At 43.0% G+C, this 23635-nt stretch overlaps 1 protein-coding gene across 2 annotated transcripts in view; it reads left to right on the forward strand.

Moving 5' to 3' along the window:
• Positions 1 to 23635, forward strand: part of LOC126235784 (centrosomal protein of 78 kDa) — a 142348-nt gene that overhangs the window by 54624 nt on the left and 64089 nt on the right. For both annotated transcript variants that reach the window (XM_049944591.1, XM_049944590.1), the window contains exon 3: positions 4803 to 4987. In XM_049944591.1, the coding sequence (XP_049800548.1) occupies positions 4803 to 4987 (185 nt within the window). The remainder of the gene's footprint in view (positions 1 to 4802; positions 4988 to 23635) is intronic.

A 23635-nucleotide genomic window follows, 5' to 3' on the forward strand; every position in this document is an offset into this window, starting at 1 on the left:
TGATAAACTGTCTCAGTCTGGAGTGTATAAATTACTTGCGGTGACTGTCCAAAACTTTACATAGGTCAGACAGGCCGAGCTCTCATGACGAGATATAAAGAGCACATCCCCACTAGAAGCGGTGATGGCATGAGGGTTTCTACTTATGCAGAACACCTTATACAAATGGCTCATGCGCTGAGTCCTCCGTCTAATATCGAGTTGCTTCATGCTGAAGTTAAGGGTTCAAAATTGGACATCTTAGAGGAAATGCAGATTTTTAAACACTTGCAGTATGCCAAAGCCGATGTCCTTAATGAATTAAAAAACGGAAATTTCTTTGAAGGTGCCGGTCCTTTACTTGATTCTTCACATTATGTTGCATGACGTCGAAGTTGGTTGATGCCCGCGCACCATGTTGATTGTTCACGGATGGTAACGATGGCACCCACCCCCCCCCCCCCCCCCCCCCGTTTTGGTATGTTTTCCCTCCTACTGTGTTGAGGGTTTGGTTAGCCAAGAAGAACACCATTTGTATTTTCTTATTGCTGTGTGCTTTTAGGAGGTATTTTATGTATCTTCATTGGCTTCTATGTAATTATAAAATCATGGAGCCAAGGTATGTTATAAATGTTTAACGTCTTCTGATTATGGCCTGGTCGGCCGCTTAGTATTATGGCGATGTAGCGACTATGGTTGTTTCTGCTGCAGATATTATTAGTGTGGTTTTATCCGTTAACAATAATGTCCTTAGCATAGCTATCTTTTTAGTTTAGTTGTAATTTCTACCCAATTCTAGGGCCTCCATATTAGCTTGTGGCTGATTTACCATCCGTGCATAAAGTTTGTCGTGGATTGCTGTTAAATATGTCTTAATTCCCGCATCATCGCTTGTATCATTTGCTCAATTTGCTATTTGCATGACAACTTTTGGCAATCAGTTAGGTCCCGATCCTTGTCAACTTTGTAATCCCGCTCCCATGCATAAGAAGAGCATTTCCTGGCCGCGCGCATGTGCAGTGATTTCGATAGCCGCGCATGTGAGCAGCCTGCGGTGCCTCAGTTCGGTGGAGAGCCTGTGACCATCGTACATTGGTTGGAGCGAGGCAGCTCACACAGGGTTGAGATAAATAATATTATTGACTTTGTACTTGATACATATGTATTTGTAAAAACATTTTATGGGGTCTTGCCCCTGTAGATGTTGATTTTAGCCTTTGACTATGCCTATTTAGGCAAGCTGATTTATATTTGTTCTGAAGAAGGCATGTTACATTCACAGGTGGCATCTTAACTATTTGTAAAGCTTTATCAGATGGTGTGTCCTTATCCTCCCCCTCAGGAATATGGAGACATTCATCAAGTTTTAAATCCCTGAAACAAAATTATGAAATTATAATTTTCTGTACTGTTGAAATAGTTCTGATGTGTTTGTGAGGATGCTTATTGTCATTTAGAAAGGACACCAGAAAATATTTGTTGTGTGTAACAAAACTATTATAATTGCAAATTGTCTTTTACTTTGAAGAGGTAAATACATGCCTTTGGACATCAACAACATTATAGTACAGCTCATTACTTCAAGAAAGTCCATAAAAATAACCTCTCAAATCGTCAGCAATCACTTCCAAGAATGCAAAACTGAAGCAAACCACACCTTGATAATGTCTAGCTGAGCTTACCATATATGCCAACTGTTTGCAAAAGTAGTACCTACATTAACTCATGAAATTTACCAATATTACCACTGTCCTTACAGGAGGACAGTAAGCAGATCTGGGCTAAGCTCAGTCAGGCTGCAGACACTTTAATGTGCTTTGAACTATGTTTGAGTAAGATACCAATAGATGTCTGGTGTGAACTACCACATGTATAATACCACCAACCTTTGCAAACATTTGTGCTATAGCCATTACTGAATGCTTTGTGTACTGCAATTTGCTTTGTGTTGCTCGGTGCTTATTTTTTGATCATTTTGAAATGATTTAAGAGACTAATACTGTTCTATGATGGGGTCTGAGTACGACATTCACAATACCAGAAGGAATCAGTGACCCCTATGACCATTAAGTCAGTTCTAGTTTTGGAGGAGAAAAGGGCTGCTGAACTGCCCCACTCCTCAGGCAATTTATGTTCTCGTTTGTTTACGCTTTCAGCCGAGTGGTGTGTTATACTGTCTGCACTTTGTCTTCACTCCTTCCATTATTTGTGTTCTACAAAGAACTTTGCAGTAGCATAATAATAGAACCACTTTTTGTGGGATTAATAAAATAGTTTTAATAATAAATTAATTAATTAGTTTTTTAATAGCTGAGAGATATTCTAATGGGCATAAAATATTTTTTAAAAAATCATTACACAATAAGGACAACATTTAATCACTTTGTGTTAGATGATGAAACAAGCAGTTAACAAAATATGGAAAAGAAACATGCTTCTAAGATACCACTCTCTGCACATGCAGTTTCTCAAATTGTTATAAAATAAATTTTGGACACCAGTATAGCTATTGTGGGATGTCAACATACCTTTCATTTATCTGGTTCTCAAAAAGAGTGAAGCAACAGATATCTAACTCAACATTTTTGTAACTATTTGGCAATTAATCACTTCATTCTTCAGAAAAATACCAACATACTTACTTTGATTCAAAATATCTCAGTACAAACCATCACCTCAGTTGCCTGTTTCTCCAGTTGATGGGACTATACATGCTTTAACTGCGAGTGTACTAAAGTACTCCTAACATCAGATTAATTGATTTTAAGTATATTCATCACTTTCTCTTAAAATATAGCTCAGAGCATTGCCTAAAGACAAGATTGGTAGCTTATTTAGTATATTTTAACTCTTTGTTTTACAGAATTAGACAATCATTGTTATTGTATAACCAAAAAAGTTAACTGTGTTAAACATTAAGGCATTACTTTGCAGGAGATTTATGGAAGTTGAAGTTAATTGTTAACTCATGATAGTAAAGTTTATGTTGGTGTAGTGAAATGAACAAGTCAATCAAAGGTATTACCATTGTTCTGAGGCATCAAGGGATCACCAATTTAGTACTGGAGGGCAGTGTGGAGGGTAAAAATCATAGAGGGAGACCAAGAGATGAATACACTAAGCAGATTCAGAAGGATGTAGGTTGCAGTAGGTACTGGGAGATGAAGAAACTTGCACAGGATAGAGTAGCATGGAGAGCTGCATCAAACCAGTCTCAGGACCGAAGACAACAACAACAACAACAACAACAACAGATAAAAATGTTTCAGTTGGGGAAGTTTAGGTAGGACATTGAAGATAAATAAAAAACAGTTTAATCATTTAGTTCTACAATTATTTACTTATCAATGTTAAATCACGGGGGACTCAAAATAAAGGAGAATCAGATAATTGTGACATACGGTGCACATTTCCCTTCATGAACATCAACATGTTAAAGTTCTCATCTGAGTATGAGGCTCATTTAGGAGACAAAATGTACTTGCATTTTTTGCCTAGGGAAAATGGTTGTTTGGCTGCAGCACTTGAGGGTATAGGGGTGTTACGTTTAATAAATAAATTTACTGAAACCTGCTTCCCAAGAAATACTGCATCACTGAATGAGTTTTTGACATCATGTCCAACCACATTTTGACTAGATTCTGGGTTTTACTTTTTACAGATATGTTAGTACTAGGCTTCTCTTTAGATTGAGTGACAGATGTTAAAAAGTCTTTGTCTTCCTCATCATCTTCCTGGTAGGTACCTAATTAATGAGTAATGGACTCAAAGAAAGTTAAAGAGTAAGTTAATGTTTTTTAATTAACTTACATGTTAACTTTGTTAATTAATTATTAATGGATTAAAGTCTTGTGCCCAGCTCTGGGGACAGTGGACTTAAAGAAAATGAAGTATTTACTCAGCAGAAGCAACCAACAAGAATATTGTGTAACTAGGTACCCACACATCTAGCCATCTAGCAGAGTTCTCTTTGAGGATATTGGAATTCTTACACTTGTCTCTCTCTCTCTCTCTCTCTCTCTCTCTCTCTCTCTCTCTCCCTCTCTCTCTCTCTTTCTCTCTCTCAAGAAGACTCGTATATTATAGTGTTTAAGTAGACTTCACCTCCTTATCAAGGGTTCTAAGTAGTTATATGTACTCCGATGCAAAGGTTTCAACAAGCTACCATCTAACTTGAAAATTGGGAATCTCTACCAGTACAAAAGAATTAAAAATATAAATTAGCTACTCATTTTATGAATTATCTTATTTTCTTGTTTCAGTGATTGAAAATTCCTGTTTGCAACATAGCACATAACAGTGCTCATGGTGAAGCTGCATACAAGTAATAGTATATTGTACAGGCTTATGTTGTTAAATTATTTTTGTATATATAACATAATGTCGTATAAACATTAAATTAATTAGATGTAAGTAACAATTAAAAAATAAAAATCAGTGTTATCAAGTAAATAATAAGCTACCAGTAGAAGATGAAAAGCGCCTATTTAATATAACTGAAGAAGTAACAGCTTTTTCCCTTTTTCTTCTTGTCGTCCTCCTTCAGATGCACAACTTTCTTTCTACTTTACTGGGCTTCATTTACCACACATCGTATTAAGCACTATAATGACAGTTTGTTATTGTTACAGTGTATGGATTAAGTTTTTATCATTTACTTTTCTATTTTTAGTGTATACTTTGACACATTCTACGTCCCTAAAGGCTCTCCTCCTTTATGAGATCTACAGAACACAGTGAATGAATTATTCAGGATGCTATAAATGAAAACACTCAGAGACATAAGCAAATTATGTGATCTATTTTTAACTTCTTTTTTTCAGTTCACCATAATTTTTATGGAAAAAGAAGAAGTAATGTCAGACACAGGCCTCTGATCCACACCGATTTTGGTATGAATGTTGTCATCAACGCACTCAAGAAATGCTTAATGCGGACTACAGTGCTAACGCATTTGATCTTGGAAGGACTCTACTTTACAAAAAATAATCTGTCTTTATTGTGTACAGTACGTATTTGTTTAAACCTACTTATTCACACACTAATAGTCTAAGGTCTCCCAGACTGACATCATGTGACTTTTGTTTTACAAAAACTTTTAAGTCACATTGTTCAGGGGTCAGTTGATGTCATTGGCAAGCTCAAAAAAAGCTATTCACCATTGTACACATGTCCCAAAATAACAACTAAAAATCCTCTTTTGTGTCATTCCACTTATCATACAAGTTTTTCTCATGACTTGTAGCTCCCACACTGAATCACTGTAATGGTATTGTGAATTGTATTGTATTGTATCACAGTACAGACCATTGGCTGAAATGAGGCAGTGAGGTCAGACACTGTCCTTACATTTGAAAAAAGTATAGCTCAAATTCCGACCACCCCCTCAGTGATTTCCATACATCAATTTATACAAAAGGTGAAATTCTTTGCCTTGGCACCGCACAGTTGACGTCCTTCCATATTGATGTCCACTCAGGTTATTCTTTTGTCACTCAATATTGTCTCATAAGTATATGGTGAGGGGGAAAAAAAAAAAGAAATCATTCTCCCTCTTCATATACTGACATAGTAGTTGTCATACTACCGTCCATTACATTATTCTTCAATTACAAGAATTTGTCTAGTTACTGTAGTTTATTGATTATAAAAATTTAACATTTATAAAATATGCAGTAATAAACAAACGCATTAATAGTATATTTTGCAGTGGTTTATTGTAGTGTGTAGAATTTCATACATATTTAGCATATGGACACACAAAATCCATGAAATGGTTTCAGTCAGCTTTTTTGATATTCTGCACCAGATATTTCATAGTGCATAAAAGTGCAAAAAAATTTAATTTATAAAAGTAACCAATGGTTGTAAGCTATCAAGGATAAAGTGTCAGACAATATGCCATCTATATCTGTATATGTAACTGTTATAGAAATGACTCATAGCCAGTCAATGAATGCAGATGTGGTGTCACCGCCAGACACCACACTTGCTAGGTGGTAGCCTTTAAATCGGCCGCGGTCCGTTAGTATACGTCGGACCCACGTGTCGCCACTGTCAGTGATTGCAGACCAAGCGCCGCCACACGGCAGGTCTAGAGAGACTTACTAGCACTCGCCCCAATTGTACAGCCGACGTTCGTAGGAGTGGTTCACTGACAAATTACGCTCTCATTTGCCGAGACGATAGTTAGCATAGCCTTCAGCTATGTCAGTTGCTACCACCTAGCAAGGCGCCGTATTCAATTGATATTTATATTGTGAAGCATGTATCATCAAGAGCGATGTTCTACAATTATGGATTAAAGTTAAGTATTACATCATCTACGTACTTTATTTGCACTTCTCAAGACATTGTCCTGTTCCAGACCTCACGCCAGTCTGCGTGTAATTAAAACGCGTGCATTTTGGCCTCCTCTAGCAACACGGTGTTGGCTCTTCTGCCAACACTTCAGCAGACATAGCTACTAGCATCTCACAAATTCCTTCAGATTACTATGAAAAATCAAGTAATCATTGATCTTGCTTGTTTCGTTCTTGTGTAGGCAAAAGCATTTCTGAAACTGCGCGTCAACAGTCAAATCATTACCAGCCATTCTTCAATTTATATGAGACTACTGAATTATGAATATACATCTGTGAAATCTCTGACAATGGTACCATACTTGCCTTTCAGATGCAGTAGAACCCTTCCTCATCCTCATCCTGTTAACTCAGACACTGCTCTGATTGTTAAACGGCGATCTTGTCGAACAAGTTTACCGATTTTTTCAATGTTTGCATCAGTTTTTGCTGACAATGGTCTGCCAGTGCGAGTGTCATCACTGGTGTCTTCGCGGCCATCTTTAAATCGTTTAAACCACTCAAACACTTGTGTTCACGATAAACAATCATCGCCGTACACTTATTGTAACATTACAAACGTTTCACTTGCAGATTTTCCTAGTTTGAAACAAAATTTGATGTTAACACGCTGTTCTTTCTGTACACTCAACATTTTCCGACGCACAGACAAAACGTCAACTACTTAAAACAGACGCCACGGGCAGACTGAGTGCAGGAGGCAGATGAAACTCGAGCAGTAGGCGGAGCGAGAGTCACGTGACAGGCCACGCGACTTTCAGCCTTATTGCATTCGTTTTATTGTTTCACCAGTACTAGTCCGGTTTTTTTCTAGCCACACCTCGTATTGAAGCATTGCCCATATTCTAAATACTTTGGTGTTCTTCTGGACAGTGTCCTGAGATATACGCTGCTGTGCACCAACACCAGAATGAAATTCAGTGGCAGAAACAATACTCTCTACAAAATTGTACTCTCAGATTGGGTCTTTAAACCAAAAATGGTAAAAAGAACAGTGCTGGAAATTTGCTGTGACGGTGAAGAAAATGCCTCTGTAATTTGCTAAAAATGTGCTCATGTTAAGCAACTTTATGTTACACCTAATTAAGTCTGCAAACTCATCACCAGCTGTCTAACCTACTTCCACAGATAGCATCTACAATCTGGCAGGAACTGTTCCACCAGCATATGGGAGGCACATGCCTACAAAGAGAGAACGGAGTCTTCAACATTCAAACAACAAGTGCTAAATGCCATTTGACAGGCTCCCCAACGGCTAAAAATCAAGAAATAGCTTGCTCAGAGCAACTGAGGACTACAAACACTAAACTCAACTGAAAGTGGAGACATGTTCAACTTCTAAAGTGAACTGCTGCATAAATCTACTAGAACTAGACCATGCCCATCCTGAAAATGAGCTGTGGACAGAAACAACAAGATCCAAAGCAAATCTCCTAAAATGAAGATACCTTTAGTAGTGTTGGCAAAAGGAGATCCCAGACAGCTAGCAGTGCTGTTGCCAGTTTTCAGTTGCAGAGCAAAAACTGCTGTAGGTGAAAACAGCAGTCTTCTACATAACTGCCACAAACTGCTGCATTACCATAGACATGTTTGCAAAATCCCATTATATAATTTGTAGAGGCAGGTTCAAAAAGCAGTCGCATCAAGCCCACTGCAGCTGTTAGGGATCTCCTTTTGCCGATTCTTCTAAAGTACCATTTAATCTGTGCAGTTGTGGTTGGTCCAGACAACCCAACATATGCATTCCTGCTCTGATTGCCCCACCTATTGCATGCTGGATAGGAAGATCAGAAGAACAAGTCCCTGGCCATCTCAGACCTGGGAATTCTGGAAATCTCTTAAGACTGTGGACAGGGAAAAAAAGATCCAATGCAAATCTAAAGTATGGATACTCAGTACCATCTAACAAGTATAAATGTGGTGAAGTCCAGACAACCTAGTACATGTATTCCTACTGTTAACAGCCCCACTAAGTTCAACCTGGGTGACCTCTTATCAGGAATTCCTAATGCAGTTGACATTGTCCTCTTCTGACCTAACTAATCTTTTCTGTTTCATACAAATTTACTTTTGTGTGTGTGTGTGTGGTTTTTTTTTTTTTTTTTTTTTTTTTTTTTTTTTTTTTTTTGTAAACACCGTAAGTGTACTATGTGATTTATTCTTATAAATTGTACTGACTTTTTACCATGTAATTTGTAATCTGCAATGTAGGAAATGATAGATTGCTACTTACTGTAAAGAAGACACTAAGTTGTAGGCAAGCACAATTAAAAGACATTTACAAAGCTTTTGAGCATAGCCTTCATTGGCACAAGAGAAACAGAGGAACACAGACCATTCATACACACAACAAGCACATCTCACACACACGACTGCCAACTTCAGCAGCTCAGGTGGAATGCAACTATCACATGGAATGGCAGCAGTAGTTTGGAGCAGTTGGGAGGGGAAGTGGAAGGGATAGTAGTGCATGGGCAGAGGGACGGAGGAACACTGTCTGGCAGTGTGTGCAGCGTCTAGAATGCCAACAGGCACAATGCAGTGGTAGGAGAGAGAGGGTGGAAACTGTTGGGTGGAGGGTGTGAGGTCAGTATGTTACCATAGGTTGAGGCTGTTATAATTACGGAGTAGAGAATGTGTTGTAATGATAACTCCCATCTCTGTCGTTCAGAAAAGCTGATGGTGGAGTGGAGGATCCAGATGGCTCCTACCTAACTACCTGCTGGTCACCTTTCAGGAATTTCTTACCTCTATCTTAGTTTCACCATCCTTCCCCAGATCCCTTTTCCAGAATGCCAACCTTTCAGTAGAAGAAAGAATAGCCAAGACGACCTGAAAACAAATCCTGACCTAATCATCATTACTGCAGACAAAGGTTCCACCACTGTTGTTGTTGTGGACTGGCAAGACAGCCAATCCACTAGGACGGGAGGCCAAAAGGCACGCGTTTAAACTCACACAGGCTGGTGTGAGATCTGGAACAGATAAAGTAATTGAGACTAGCAAGTAAAGTACATAGCTTCTAGAATACTTAACTTTAATCCATAATTGGTGAACATCGGTCTGACGGTACATGCATCACAAGATAAATAGCAAATGATAATGGCACCTTGCTAGGTCGTAGCAAATGACGTAGCTGAAGGCTATGCTAACCATCGTCTCGGCAAATGAGAGCGTAATTTGTCAGTGAACCATCGCTAGCAAAGTCGGCTGTACAACTGGGGCGAGTGCTAGGACGTCTCTCTAGACCTGCCGTGTGGCGGCGCTCGGTCTGCAATCACCGATAGTGGCGACACGCGGGTCCGACGTATACTAACGGACCGCAGCCGATTTAAAGGCTACCACCTAGCAAGTGTGGTGTCTGGCGGTGACACCACATTCCTCCCCCGCAAATCGGCGTATGGTTGTGTTATAAGGCGTCCGCCCGCCGTGGGGAGGACCCCATGTTGACGTATGCGACGAGGTGGGGAGCCTAACAACAGGCGAGGCTGTGCCACCCGCACCCTGCCATTTGGTCCAAGGGGAGCTAGGAAACGCCTGAAAACCTAGTCCAGGGTGAACGCCAACATGTGGTGTATGCGCCCGTAAAGAGACAGGAGGGGCCGAAGGGTCGACCTCCATCGGGTCGGGGCACCCGACTGGCGAAGACGCCATGTGGTCCGGAGCGGGCAAGAGGTCCATGTCGGAGGACAACTGGTCACGGGAAGCGATCGGCGGCGCGTGACCCAGGGAGGCGCCCGGCGGCGGCGCGTCGCCATGCGGCAAAATGGAAGGCAGCGTCGGTAACACCTGGGGCTGAGGCGAGCCAGTAGATGGGTCCCCAGGGCGCTGACTGGACGGCACCGTCGCTGAAAGCAGACTGGGAGTGGCAGAACCCGTGCGACGACAGAGGCGCAGCTGATGGTGATGCCAACGCACCTCACCAGAGGCCCCCAAAACCAGATACATAGTGCGGCCGAGGCAGTGAAGAATGCGCCCTGCGAGCCAACGCCGTGAACCTAGATAGTTGCGATAGTATACAACGTCGCCTGGAGCAAAAGCAGGCATCTGCCGCTGCACAGGAACCTGATGCAGCGGATGTAGCAAAGACATCAAGGCTCGATGAGGACGACCGTGCAACAACTCAGTCGGCGAGCGACCATCTCGGGGCTGAGAGCGATACGGGGACAAAAAGAGCAATAACGCGTCCTTCCGAGAATGCGACTCTTTCAACTTCAACATCTGGGACTTGAAAGTCCTGACCAAACGTTCAGCGGCACCATTGGACTGTGGCGAAAACGGCGCGGACGTCAGATGTTGAATACCATTGGCCTTGCAGAATGACTGAAATTCTGCGGACATGAATTGTGGGCCATTATCGGAAACAATAGTCTGTGGAAGACCTTCAATGCAAAAGATAGCGGATAATGCTTGGATCGTGGCAGATGACGTCGTGGAAGACATTCGGACAACAAAAGGAAAATTACTGAATGAATCTACCACAACCAACCATCGAGCATTCCAGAATGGACCAGCAAAATCGATGTGTAAGCGTTGCCAAGGGGAAGTGGCTTTTGGCCATGCAAAGAATTTCCGCGGTGGTGCGGATTGTTGTTCGGCACACACCATGCAAGAAGAGCACATATTCGTAATCGCAGCATCGATTCCGAACCAAGTACAGTGCTGACGAGCAAGTTGTTTCGTTCTCACTATACCCCAATGTCCTTGGTGGAGAAGCCGTAGGACAGAGGACTGTAACGAACGTGGGACCACGACCCTGGACTGATCATTATCAGAACGCAACAGCAAAACACCACGTCACACAAAAAGTCTCTCCTTGTGAGCAAAAAATCGGTGAACCAACAGATCCTCGATCCATGACTTTGACAAGGGCCATTGCGTAGCAACAAAACGCAGAACGGTAGCAAGGACAGGGTCTGCAGCTGTGGCTGTAGCTACACGACTAAAATCAATCGGAAACGATTCGACCACGTCATCGGTTTCCGAATCAATGAACATGCAAGCAAGTTCGGAGGAATCAAATGCTCTATCCTCAGCAACAGGCAAACGGGACAACGCATCGGCGTTTCCGTGCTTAGCAGTGGACCAATACAAGATATCGTAGCGGTACTGCGAGAGGAAAATTGACCAGCGAATGAATTTCTGCGCTGTACGTGGAGGTACAGGCTGGTTCGGATGAAAAAGCGATGTCAAAGGTTTGTGGTCTGTGATGATGGTAAAGTGATGACCATACAAGAAATCATGAAACTTTGTAACACCAAATACGAGAGCCAAAGCTTCTTTCTCGATCTGTGAATAATTTCTTTGCGCAGACGAGAGCAATTTGGGCGCAAAAGCAATAGGGCGATCGTGCGATCCATCTTTGTGCGCAAGCACAGCACCGATCCCGAAATCCGATGCATCCACCATCAACAAAAGGGGTTTCTGGGGATCGAATGGCGTAAGGCAAGTATTGGAAAGCAACGCCGATTTCAACTGGCGAAAGGCGCGTTCGCATTCCGTCGTCCAGACGAACATAAGCAATGAAGCGAGCTGAAATGGAAGAGGCGTGGCGCACATATTTATGGTAGTAATTTATTTTTCCCAGCACACTCTGTAGCTGCTTCAAATTCTGCGGCGAAGGCAAGTCTTGTATGGCACGGAGGTGCTCTGGACTGGGATGTATGCCTTGGGCATTGAGTACATGGCCCAAATAGGGTAAGTCCCGAGCAAAAAACACACATTTGTCCTTCCGCAAGCGAAGACCATTTTGTCGCAAAACCTGAAATAATGTTCTGAGATTGGCTAAATGTTCTTCTTCCGTCTTTCCGGAGATCACAATATCGTCCAGATAGTTTGATGCAGTAGGGACCGACGCACAAACAGTTTGTAGATATTGCTGAAACAAGGCAGGGGCGGATGCACACCCGAATGGCAGTCGTTTGAATTGATACAAACCAAGATGCGTGTTAACCACCAAAACGCGCTGGGATTCTTCGTCCGCCGGTATTTGCAAGTATGCATCTGCTAGGTCCAACTTTGAAAAATATTTACCCGGGCACAGTTTGTCAAAAAGATCTTCTGGGCGGGGTAAAGGAAAAGTTGCAATCACTAGTTGTGGATTCACTGTTGCCTTGAAGTCCACACAAAGTCTCAATTTTCTGGAAGGTTTTGGCAAAATTACTAAGGGTGATGCCCAGAGAGAAGCCTGCACACGTGCAATTACACCTTGTGATTCCAAATCGTGTAATGTTCTTGCGACCTCATCACGCAATGCGTGGGGAACATTGCGCGCTCTGAAAAATTTCGGTTGCGTGTTTACTTTCAGTTCCAAATGTGCTTTATAGTTCTTAGCGCAACAGAGGCCCGGTGCAAAAATGTCTGCAATTTTCTTCACATAGACGAGTAACACTGTCTGAAGGCACAGTCTGGTTCACTGATAGGACCTGATTTACTATAGACAAGTTAAACAACTGAAATAAATCTAAACCAAACAAGTTCACTGCAGCAGAAGAACGAAGGACGTAAAATGACATAAGTTTTGTTTGTCCCTTGTATGTAGCAAGAAGGCTGCACTGTCCTAACACAGGGATTGCTTGTCCTGAATAACTACTGAGCTTAACATTTGCGGCACACAACGGAGGTGTGCCCAGCTGTTTGTACGTGTCGTGATTGATTAGTGAAACTGCAGCTCCGGTATCGAGCTGAAATGGTATCATGTTGCCATGAATGTCAAAGTCTATAAAAAGTTTATTGTCCTGTTGACGACAAGAGCGACTGTCTCGTGCAACGTGAACTGACTCTGGTACAGAATCACTTGCGACTTGACGTGATTTCCGGCGACGTCGACGCACACTATTCGTGGGACGAACACAGTCACTGTTAGAGAGAGTGGCACTGGGCGGAGTGGAATGAACTACATGAATGTCCATGGCGAAGGTTCACGAGCCTGAGTATTCTGGGTTCGATGCCGATTCCGGCGCGAAGCAAAGGGCCTGGAATGGTTTTGAGTGTCTGATCTGAGCTTTTTCTGGCAAACACTTTGAACATGTCCTCTTTTATTACAGAAAAAGCAAATATCCTGGCGTGACGGGCAATTCTCACGCGAATGTCTAGTAGCACTCCGCGGGCATGATTGTAGCACTGCATTTGCTTGCTTGCGCAGGACATGTGGCTGATAGCTAGGCGGCTTTGGCGCGGCCGGGCGCGAGGACTGTTTACTGTTCCGTGCAGCTTGCCCGGCGGGCCGGTTAACCTGACACACGGCCAGTGAAATTGCAAATGATTCCTGAGCAAAGTCAAGTGTGTCCTGCCGATCCAATATGTCTATCACTTGTTGAAGGGAGGGATTGACTAGTTTCAAAATCTGTTCCCGTATACGAACATCAGAAACGTTCTGTGCAATTGCATCACGTACCATAGTATCTGAATAAGGAAGTCCACATTCACACTCAAAAGCATAATCCCTAGTAAGGCCTTGCAAAGTTGCAACCCACTCCCGATTAGTCTGACCGGCCGTACGTTTTGTACGAAAGAACGTATACCGTTTGGCAACTACATTGACTGATTCTTTGAAATAAGCATCTAATGCAGACAAAATTTCTTCGTAGGACAGAGTTGCTACGTCGCGTTGGGAAACAATTTGACTATCACACGGTTCGTGGACACGCCGACGCACGATAATAAGAAAGGCTGCCGCTCGTTACCATGAATTCTGTAGGCGGTGAGATGGAATCCAAATTGGCGTGACCACTCCGTCCAGCTTTCCAGTGCCGCATCAAAAGGACGAAAAGGTGGTGCAACTGCGTGTTGTGGCTGTGGTAGCGGTGGAGCGGTGGCTGCCGCATCGTTTTGCAGTGCACGATGACCCTGGACGAGCTGTCCAAGGGCATCCAATAAGGCTTGCATCTGCTGATTCTGCAAGCGATAAAATTCGGACAGTACATCTGGAGATTGTGGCGAAGCCATGACACAAGTAAATCAGTCTGTATTTTTACGAACGCAAAATCCTCGTCGTCAAACTGTTGTGGTCTGGCAAGACAGCCAATCCACTAGGACGGGAGGCCGAAAGGCACGCGTTTAAACTCACGCAGGCTGGCGTGAGGTCTGGAACAGGTAAAGTAATTGAGACTAGCAAGTAAAGTACGTAGCTTCTTGAATACTTAACTTTAATCCATAATTGGTGAACATCGGTCTGACGGTACATGCATCACAAGATAAATAGCAAATGATAATGGCGCCTTGCTAGGTCGTAGCAAATGACATAGCTGAAGGCTATGCTAACTATCGTCTCGGCAAATGGGAGCGTAATTTGTCAGTGAACCATCGCTAGCAAAGTCGGCTGTACAACTGGGGCGAGTGCTAGGACGTCTCTCTAGACCTGCCATGTGGCGGCGCTCGGTCTGCAATCACCGATAGTGGCGACACGTGGGTCCGACGTATACTAACGGACTGCGGCCAATTTAAAGGCTACCACCTAGCAAGTGTGGTTTCTGGCGGTGACACCACAGTTGTTATGAATCACAGTGACTACCTGGCAGAAGGCCTCCACCAATATCTGATTCTTCCACCTATAAACTCTGTGAGAGGGATTCTATCCCGGATGTCCAACACAAACTCCAATTCCTTCTTAAACCTTAGGCTTCTTGCAGAACCTCTCCCCTGAATCCATTTCGCTCCTTACCCCTATGACACCCTGCACACCCAGCTTCTACACGTTCCCCAAAATACACAACCCAACAATCCTGAGCACCCCTTTGTGGCTGGTTATTGTCCCCCACTGAAAAAAATTTTGGCGCTCATTGACCAAAGCCTCCATCCAATTGCCTGTAATCTAGCCTCCCACATCAACAATATCAACCACTTCCTTCACCAGCTCTCCACCATTGCCACCCCTTAACCTCCTGGATCCCTACTCGTCACTGTTGACACCCCTCCCTATACACCAACATCCCTCATGCCCATGGTCTTACTGCTATTGAACACTGTCTATCCCAACATACTTCAGACTCCAAACCCACTGCCGCACTCCTCGTATACCTTATTAACTTTATCCTAACCTCTACTACTTCTCCTTTGAAAGGAAAGTACACAAACAAATCCACGATACAGCCACAGGCCCCTGCATGGCATCCTCCCACGTTAACCTGTTTATGGCATCTGGAGGAGACCTTCCTAGCCTCCCAAAATGGCAAACCCTTTGTTTGGTTCAGGTTAATTGATGATATATTTATGATCTGGACTCACGGCAAAGACACCCTACCTTCATTCCTTCCCAACCACAACAACTTCTGTCCCATCTTCTTCACCTGGTCCTACTCATCCCAGTGTGCCACCTTCCTTGACATTGACCACCTCCTCTCTGGTGGCTCCATCCGCACCTCAGTCCACATTAAACCCACCACCCATCAACACTACCTGCATTTCAACAACTGTCATCCCTTTCACACAAAAAAATCATTGCCACACAGTTTGGCCACCTGGGGGCAGCGTACCTGCAGTGGTAAGCACTCCCTTGCTCAGTATGCTAAGGGTCTCATCAAGGCCTTCACAGACAGCCACTAACCCCAAATGCAGTCCACAAACAGATCCCATACCATTTCCCCTCACAACCCCAATTCTCAAACCTCCCCCAAGAACTAGTCACAAGGCAGTGCCCCCTTCACATCACCCAGTACCACCCTGGACTGGAACAACTGAACCACATCCTTTGCCAGGGCTTTGATTACCTATCATCATGCCCTTAAATGAGAGACATCCCACCCAAGATCCTTCCCACCACTCCTAAAATGGTGTTCCATCACTCCACCCAACCTCCACAGCACCCTAGCCCATCCCGGTGCCACTCCTAATTCAACCCCTTGCCACGGGATCATATTCCTGTAGAAGACCCGGGTGCAAGACCTAACCAATCCACCCACCCTGCACTTTCTATTCAAGTCCTGTCACAGATTTATCCTACTGCATCAGAGACTGGGTTACCTGTAAAAGCAGCTATGTCATTTACCAGCTGTGCTGCAACCATTGCACAGCTTTTTATATTGGTGTGACTAACAATCAGCTGTCCACAAGGACAAATGGCCACCACCAAACTATCACCAAGAACAAAGTAGACCACCCTGTGGCACAGCATCCAGCTGAACATGATACGGTTGATTTCACCGAGACTTCTGGATCCTCTCTCCACCACCAGCTTTTCTGAATTGCGCAGATAGGAGTTATCGTTATGACACATTCTCTGCTCCCGTAGTTATACCAGCCTCAACCTACGGTTACATACTACTCTCACACTCTCTACCCAGCAGTTTCTACACCCACTGTCCTATCATCTAATCCCCATTCTCGTCTCTCAGCCTCTTTGTTTGCTGTCCTCTAACAATGCACCCACCCATCTTTCTCCACTCCTCTCCTTTTTGCTCCTCTTTTCCCCACCTTCTTGCCCCACAACCTGCTGACACTGCGCCTGTTGACATTCTAGTCCCTGCACACTCCAACAAACAGCTTCCGTCTGTCCTGCTTACACACTACTATCCCTTCCCTTCCCCACCCCCTCCACATTGCTGCTGCCATCCCACATGATAGTTGCATTCCAGCCTCAGCTGCCAAAGTTGGCAGTCATGTGTGCGTGAAGTGTGCTTGCTTGTGTGTATGAATGGTGTGTGTTTCTCTTTTACTGATAAAGGCTAAGGCTGAAAGCTTTGTGTAAGTGTCTTTTAATTGTGCCAGTCTGCATCTTCTTTACATTAAGTAGCAATCTATATTTTCCTATATTGTTGATATTCCTACATAGAATTTCCATTGTTTAATTTGTAATCTGATGATTCTGGCATGAGTGAAAAACTAAATTAGGAAGATTTCTGTAACAGTTCCTACATAGTGTAAAGTGTCCCACCTGGTATGAATCCATGAACAAGACCTGCTACTGATAATGTCTGGTGACCAGGATACTAAATCTCCCCCTCCCTGGAAATAGGCATATAGGGCCGAAAATGTCCTTGACTGATGCCAGTGTTGATTGGAGTGGAGTGGGGTGGAGTGGGGGGTTGAAAGGCAGCCCTGTCTGCCAAGAGAAAAGACCATCAGCTCAGGCCCAATCCTGAGAAGAGAATCAGGCAAGGACCACATGGGCAGCGGATGCAGCAGCATGCCAGCAGCATGAGACTGCTCCAGTGCTACCAGGGTGAGGAATGGTTGAGATGGATAGAGCAGTTCCTTCTCCATATATTTTCAAACCATGATCCCCTCACCTGCCCACTGCCAATCAGGAGCATGAGGACACAGACCATACCGAGGGGCCTGGAGCTTGGAGAGAGGGTAAGATACTCATCTGGTGGTGACCCTGGTGTCCGATCTGGGGCTCAGAGTTGGAGGCAGGACCAGCTACTGATCATAACTGCAGTCACAACCAGAGCTAATTTGCAATGTTAGGTTAGGCAGATATGTTCAACCTAGATGTCAAACAGCTAGGGCTCCCTGTGGCCTACGATGATGTCTGAGGTCCATGCACTAGTCGAGCATGCATTCCTAGCCTGGGCATGCTGCATGGGTCATAGGAGGTGTGACAGGGTACAATGCCAGTGCCTATGTAGGATTTCAGCCAAACAGACCTTGGTTTTGGGTTTGGACTGAGAAAGCTGTGCAAGGCCTCCTCAGTCAAAGACATCTGCAATGCCTTCCACATCTGTAGGTGAGGACCATCCCCTCAGCCTCTGCATGGCGTCAGAGTGAAATGAGGTGGTAGTCAGATAATCAATGCTGTTATTGCGATAGAAGGCCTTGAGCTGAGCTGAAGTAAGGTGGGGCCCGTTGTCCAACACCAGGGTGCCCTCTCAGTGGCGAAAATCCTCTAAGTGCCATGAATGGTAGCAAGAGTGGTGACGGATGGCATGCACACCACATTCGAGAATTTGAGGATGGTGTCAACTACTAGCAACCACAGTGGCCCCTAAAATGACCCAGCAAAGTAATTTGGACCTGCTCTCATGGGAGGTCCATGTGAGGCCATGGGAAAAAAATGTTTTGCTGGGGTTACCTGATTGAGGAGGCAGGCACAGCAGGAGTGGCACCTGTGTTTAGTGTCGGTACCAGTGCCAAGCAAGCAAACATGCTTCTGGGTCAATGCCTTCATGCATGTGACCCCCAATGAGACACATGAAGTTGGAGGATGAAGGGCTGGAGTAGGTCCAGGATGATGATCCAACATTCAGTAGCATCCTCCGTGGCCAATGTCAAGGTGTCCTTCAAGGCATTGAGCTGATTGTGTAGTGAAAAATAATTTTGAAAACCCTCATTGGTCTGCGTGGAAACAATCTCAGGGCACCCTTTTATGACTGCCAAAACACCTTATTTCACGGGCCAACCATCTAGGGTTTGTTATAACTGGTGGTCCAGGGCTCATCAAAGTGTTTCGTGATAGTTGAATGCCATATCAGGGCCAAGAGAGAGCAGGACAGGGTGTCAGTATTGGCGTGCTGGGCAGTGGGGTGGAAATGAATTTCATAATGATACCCACGTAAAAATAATGCCTAGTGTTGGAGGCACTGTGCCACCTTATTTGGGAGTTTAAAGCTGTTCCCAAACAATGAAAGTAAGGGTTTGTGGTCCACCAAGAGATGGGATTTGCTGCCATATAAATACACGTCAAATTTCTTAATGCCATAAACGATCGCTAGTGCCTCATTCTCAAATTGGGAATAGTTAAGCTGTACTACATGTAACATTTTAGAGGTGAAGACAATTGGGCACTAAGAAGTATCCGCCAACTGGTGATACAAGACTGCCGTGATGCTGTACTGGAACAATCCACCATCAGTGTCAACAGCACTCACGACAATATACGGCATTAGACACGGTACCACCTTGAGACTATCCTTAAGGTGCTGAAGAGTCTGTTAATAGGGGGCTGACCACACAAGCTAGGCCTCTTTTTGCACTGTTGACTGAGGGTCTCATGATCTATGCCACTTGCATAATACATTATTTTCCCCAGAAATGACTGCAACTGTTTAAGGTTGGTTGGTACTGCCATCTTTATGATCATGTGTAGCCATGATATCTTTGTGAGCAAGAATGTGCCCGAGGAGATAAAGAAACTACATTTTTCCAACTGACAGCACTAGCCACTTTCCTGGAACAATTTTGAAAACTGATTCAAGGTTCTGCTAATGTTCTGCATGAATTGATCCCATAGCAGTAATGATCTTCAAATAATTCATAAAGTGTGGAATACCCTGAATCAACTGTTCTGTTAGGTTGGTTCATTTGTAGCATTTGTGTTTTGAATATTGGTATTTTGGTTGCTATGGGTTTATTTAACAATTGTCATTTTTTATTTGTAGTTCACTGTTACTGTTTGAGTTTACATATTGTCATTTTTAGATAGTGAGTGGAGCTGTGGATGCTAGAAAATGGAATGCCTGGTGGAGAAACCAGAAAATTTCCAACATATTCTTTGAGTTCAACAGAGGGGTGACGGCAGTGGAGGCAGCCAGAACATTTACACTGTGTGTGGAGATAATGCAACTGGACAGAGCACAGCAAGAAAATGGTTTTCTCATTTTAAGGAGGATGGTATTGACATTAGTGATTCTCCACATTCAGGAAGACATGCAGGGTTTGATGAAGATTGTTTAAATGCATTAATCCACAATGATCCACATCAGGGTGCTTGAGAATTGGCAAGGGTGATAAACTGTGATCATTCTACCATCAAGAGACATTTTCATGCAATGGGGAAGGTTCAAAAATTGGGTATATGGGTGCTGCATGGTCTAAGGTGAAATCATAAATCATTGGGTAGCCATATGTGCACCTTTATTTGCTTGTCATCAATTGGCTTGTGAACAACACCGATCATTCCTATGCTAGACCAGTACTGGTGACAAGAGATGGTGTGGTTATGCTAACGTAAGGAAAAGAAAGAAATGGTTGAGGCCAAACAAAGTTGCCCATGTGACCTGGAGGCCGTGCCTTCAGTTATGCCTGGCTGAGATCAACCTGCTATCGAAAGTGCCCACAGGTGGCATACTAAATAGTTATTACATGATGTGATTGTGCAGACACACCTGCACTGAAAGGGTGGTTGTTGTTGTTGTTGTTCGTACTGACCTATGCCCAAGGGAGTGTGGAAGGGTCCTTATGTATCTTTGACAGACATGAGCAGTTCTAGAAATGTGAAGCACATTTCTGTATTCTTATTCAGCATAGTGTTTGAAACTGAAAGAAGTGAGTATTTCTAGTTCCTTGATGACAAGTTTTTGTTTAAGATTTGATAGATGCAGCATAGTTTTGTATGATGCTGTCTTCTAGTGTTATTAGACTTACTGCACTTGGTTGTAACTTTATTATTACTTTTAATTACCCATAAACTCTGTTGAATTGACTGTTACAGTTGATTTTGGACCACCTCTTCACAGTACTTCACCACCCATAAAAGTGTATAATTTCAAAACTTAACCATTTTCCATAGCTTGTTGTTGTTGAATATTATATCTGTGACATTGCAGTGCCTGTGTTGTTCAGAAGTATGACACAAAGTTCCTACGGGAATATACATAATAGATGTAAGAGTGCAAGTGGTAGACACATGGATAATTACATACGGAATTTTGGGTCTGACCATAAGTTGTGCTCGGATAGCCTACTGATAAGCTGATAGCTCACTATAAAGCGGGAAATCCGGGTTCAAGTCCCAGTTTGGCACAAATTTTGTCATCATTCCATTATAGAGCTGATGGTTTTTCATATTCATAACTGCAAATATGCATAATGTAATATTACATCTACTACAATTAATTTTAGATTGCAGATGAGGTAAAACAATAGCATGAATACAGAACAAAACAAAAATAAATAAAAAAGAAAGAAGCAGATTAAGTGAAGTAGCTATGAAACTCTCAGTGACACATTTAACTGAAGGAATCATAGTACCTACATGGTGGAAACAACTTTGTAACATGCAATTCACAAATTTTTGAATAGAATGATTTTACCAAAAAAAATGAAATGCAATGCAGATTTTTTAAACCTCGAACTTTTTCTAAGACAATTGCCTACAGCAAGTTGTGACATATATCCAAGAAACTTTCCCAAATATAATCTTTGATAATGAAATAATCAGTAAGGGGTTGTGTGATCATCAGTGCACAATAAGACAGTGGTGTAGAATGCACAAAACACAGACAGATTGTGATGGAATCCAAACAGCATGGAAGCACAACAAGCACTGAACTTCAGTTATGAAAGTCAAAGACTGTCTCCGTTAGTGACTATGTTTTAGTCTCAGAATAATGCTGTTGCCATACAACCCCCACCCACCCACACTCCCTCCACCCTTCATTAGACCAGAGCTGAGGGAAAGTATGCAAAAGTGGGTCGACAGTAATGTTTATCATGTGTAGGGGTGAACAGGAGAACTGTTGAGGTTTGATGGTTGATTTCTCTCTTTCGCGTGAAACTGTTCTCAGTTTCAACATCCTTTCAAAGACTGGATCCCCCACATTTGTACATGTTGCAAGAACCTACATCCAGAAATAGTGAATATAGGAACAGATGCCTACACAGGAATCATAGGCTGCTGCTCCTGTGACGCTGAAAACTGAGATTGTTGCTGCTGCCGTTGCTGTGAATACTGTTACAGAACCCGTGCAGTGTTTGTGATATTCTGCAGACCTGCTAACACATAATCCTGATGTTGTTGCTGCTGTGGGTTAGTGATGGATGAGTTCCTTGTTTTAGAAACAGTTCCAAATTGTCCTTGAACTGTTTCAGAGCAGAGTACAAGTTTATTTCGACATGATTCAGCAGGAAGTAGTCAGCACCCAGTGTAGATTTGGTGACAATTACTGATACAGAAGTCCACTTTAAAAGCCATCTGAAACCTAAGTAATCCACTTCAGTCTGTTTGCCACAGGTAGAAATAATTTAACTCTTGGCTGCTGCAAGCCAAGACCTTGTCTTTGTTTGCACTACATAGCCAGTATGTTGTTGATGTTGGGGTCGGAATCTACTAGGTAAATGCGTGAAGTGTGTAAGTCCTTCATGTATAAACACCATGATCTCAGGTAGAAACTCTTAAAGTTCTGATGTGCAGGTAAATCATTGGTGCTCACATTTGCAGTGTTGGATGTGAAGAGATGTGGGTAGTGTGAACTGTAATTGTTGGTCAGCTCTCAGGAATTACTAACAGTTTCACTGAAATTCCTCTTGTTGCTGTCATAAGTAATTTGTTATGCATTGCTATGTGCGCAGTTTCCTTCTTCCTGCAACTGTTTGGGTAGACACAAGGAGCAATGCACTTTCTGACCTATATGCTGAAATGTGTGTGGTGCTAGTGCCATATCAATGTGTATTTGTTGACAGGGTGGCTCATAGTTCTGTAAAACTGTTGTGGGGTGTTGGCCTCCCAGCTGATGTGAGTGAGTATTTTGTTGTATGTGAGCTGCATTTGGAGAGCGTCCACAGATTGTGGCAACATGCAGACTTGCTCCATAAGTGGAATGCGCTGTCTTCTCATAGCAGGCTGTTGAATCTGTGGCCATTAGTGTTGGCAAGTGCTCCCACTGCATGATGATGGTAGTAGTCACTGTTCATGACGATGGAAGTAGTCTCTGTTGTAATATCACTGAAAGATTGCATCACGAAATACACGCTGTCATTTTGAAGTAGTCTTTAAATTTTAGCCACAATGCCCAGTTGAGTGTGCATGTCACTTCTACCATTGGAAACCACTGTGGTCTTTACTGGAAGTAGGTGCTGATTAAACCAAACATGCCACAGAGTTGCACTTGCTTTATCAGTTTTTGTAGTGAGAGGATGTAAATGACACCAAAATTCAGAAAATGATTTGTCACCGATCATTTCACTGTGCAGTACCAAATAGATACGTTGATCTGGATATTTAAACACTTGTTGCAAAACACAGTGTTTCAGACATTGGTATTTACATTGTTGCAGTGTGTTATGAATAATGTTCGACACTAAAATTTCAGGAGGAACCTCGATTTTGTTGCATGGTGTGGATGATGGGTGAAATTATCGGAAAAGGTACGAAACCTAGTAACCCAGATGATACTCCAAATGATGTTCTGAGCTGCTTGGGTGTGAGGATCATGAAGTGCACTGTCCAAATCAGTAATTGATTATCACAGTAGAAAATTGTCTGTTGTTGCCAGCATTCTTGACTCACATTTAATGGTCTGCCAGGTGTTTATCTTCTTGACTGGGTCATCACTTTTGGGAACTCTGATCTGCAATAAGAGCTGTGCATATATGATGCAAAGTAACAAGCAAAATTTATCTGACACTAGAGTGAAATA

Source organism: Schistocerca nitens, chromosome 2, assembly GCF_023898315.1.
Source record: "Schistocerca nitens isolate TAMUIC-IGC-003100 chromosome 2, iqSchNite1.1, whole genome shotgun sequence".
Taxonomy (NCBI): domain Eukaryota; kingdom Metazoa; phylum Arthropoda; class Insecta; order Orthoptera; family Acrididae; genus Schistocerca; species Schistocerca nitens.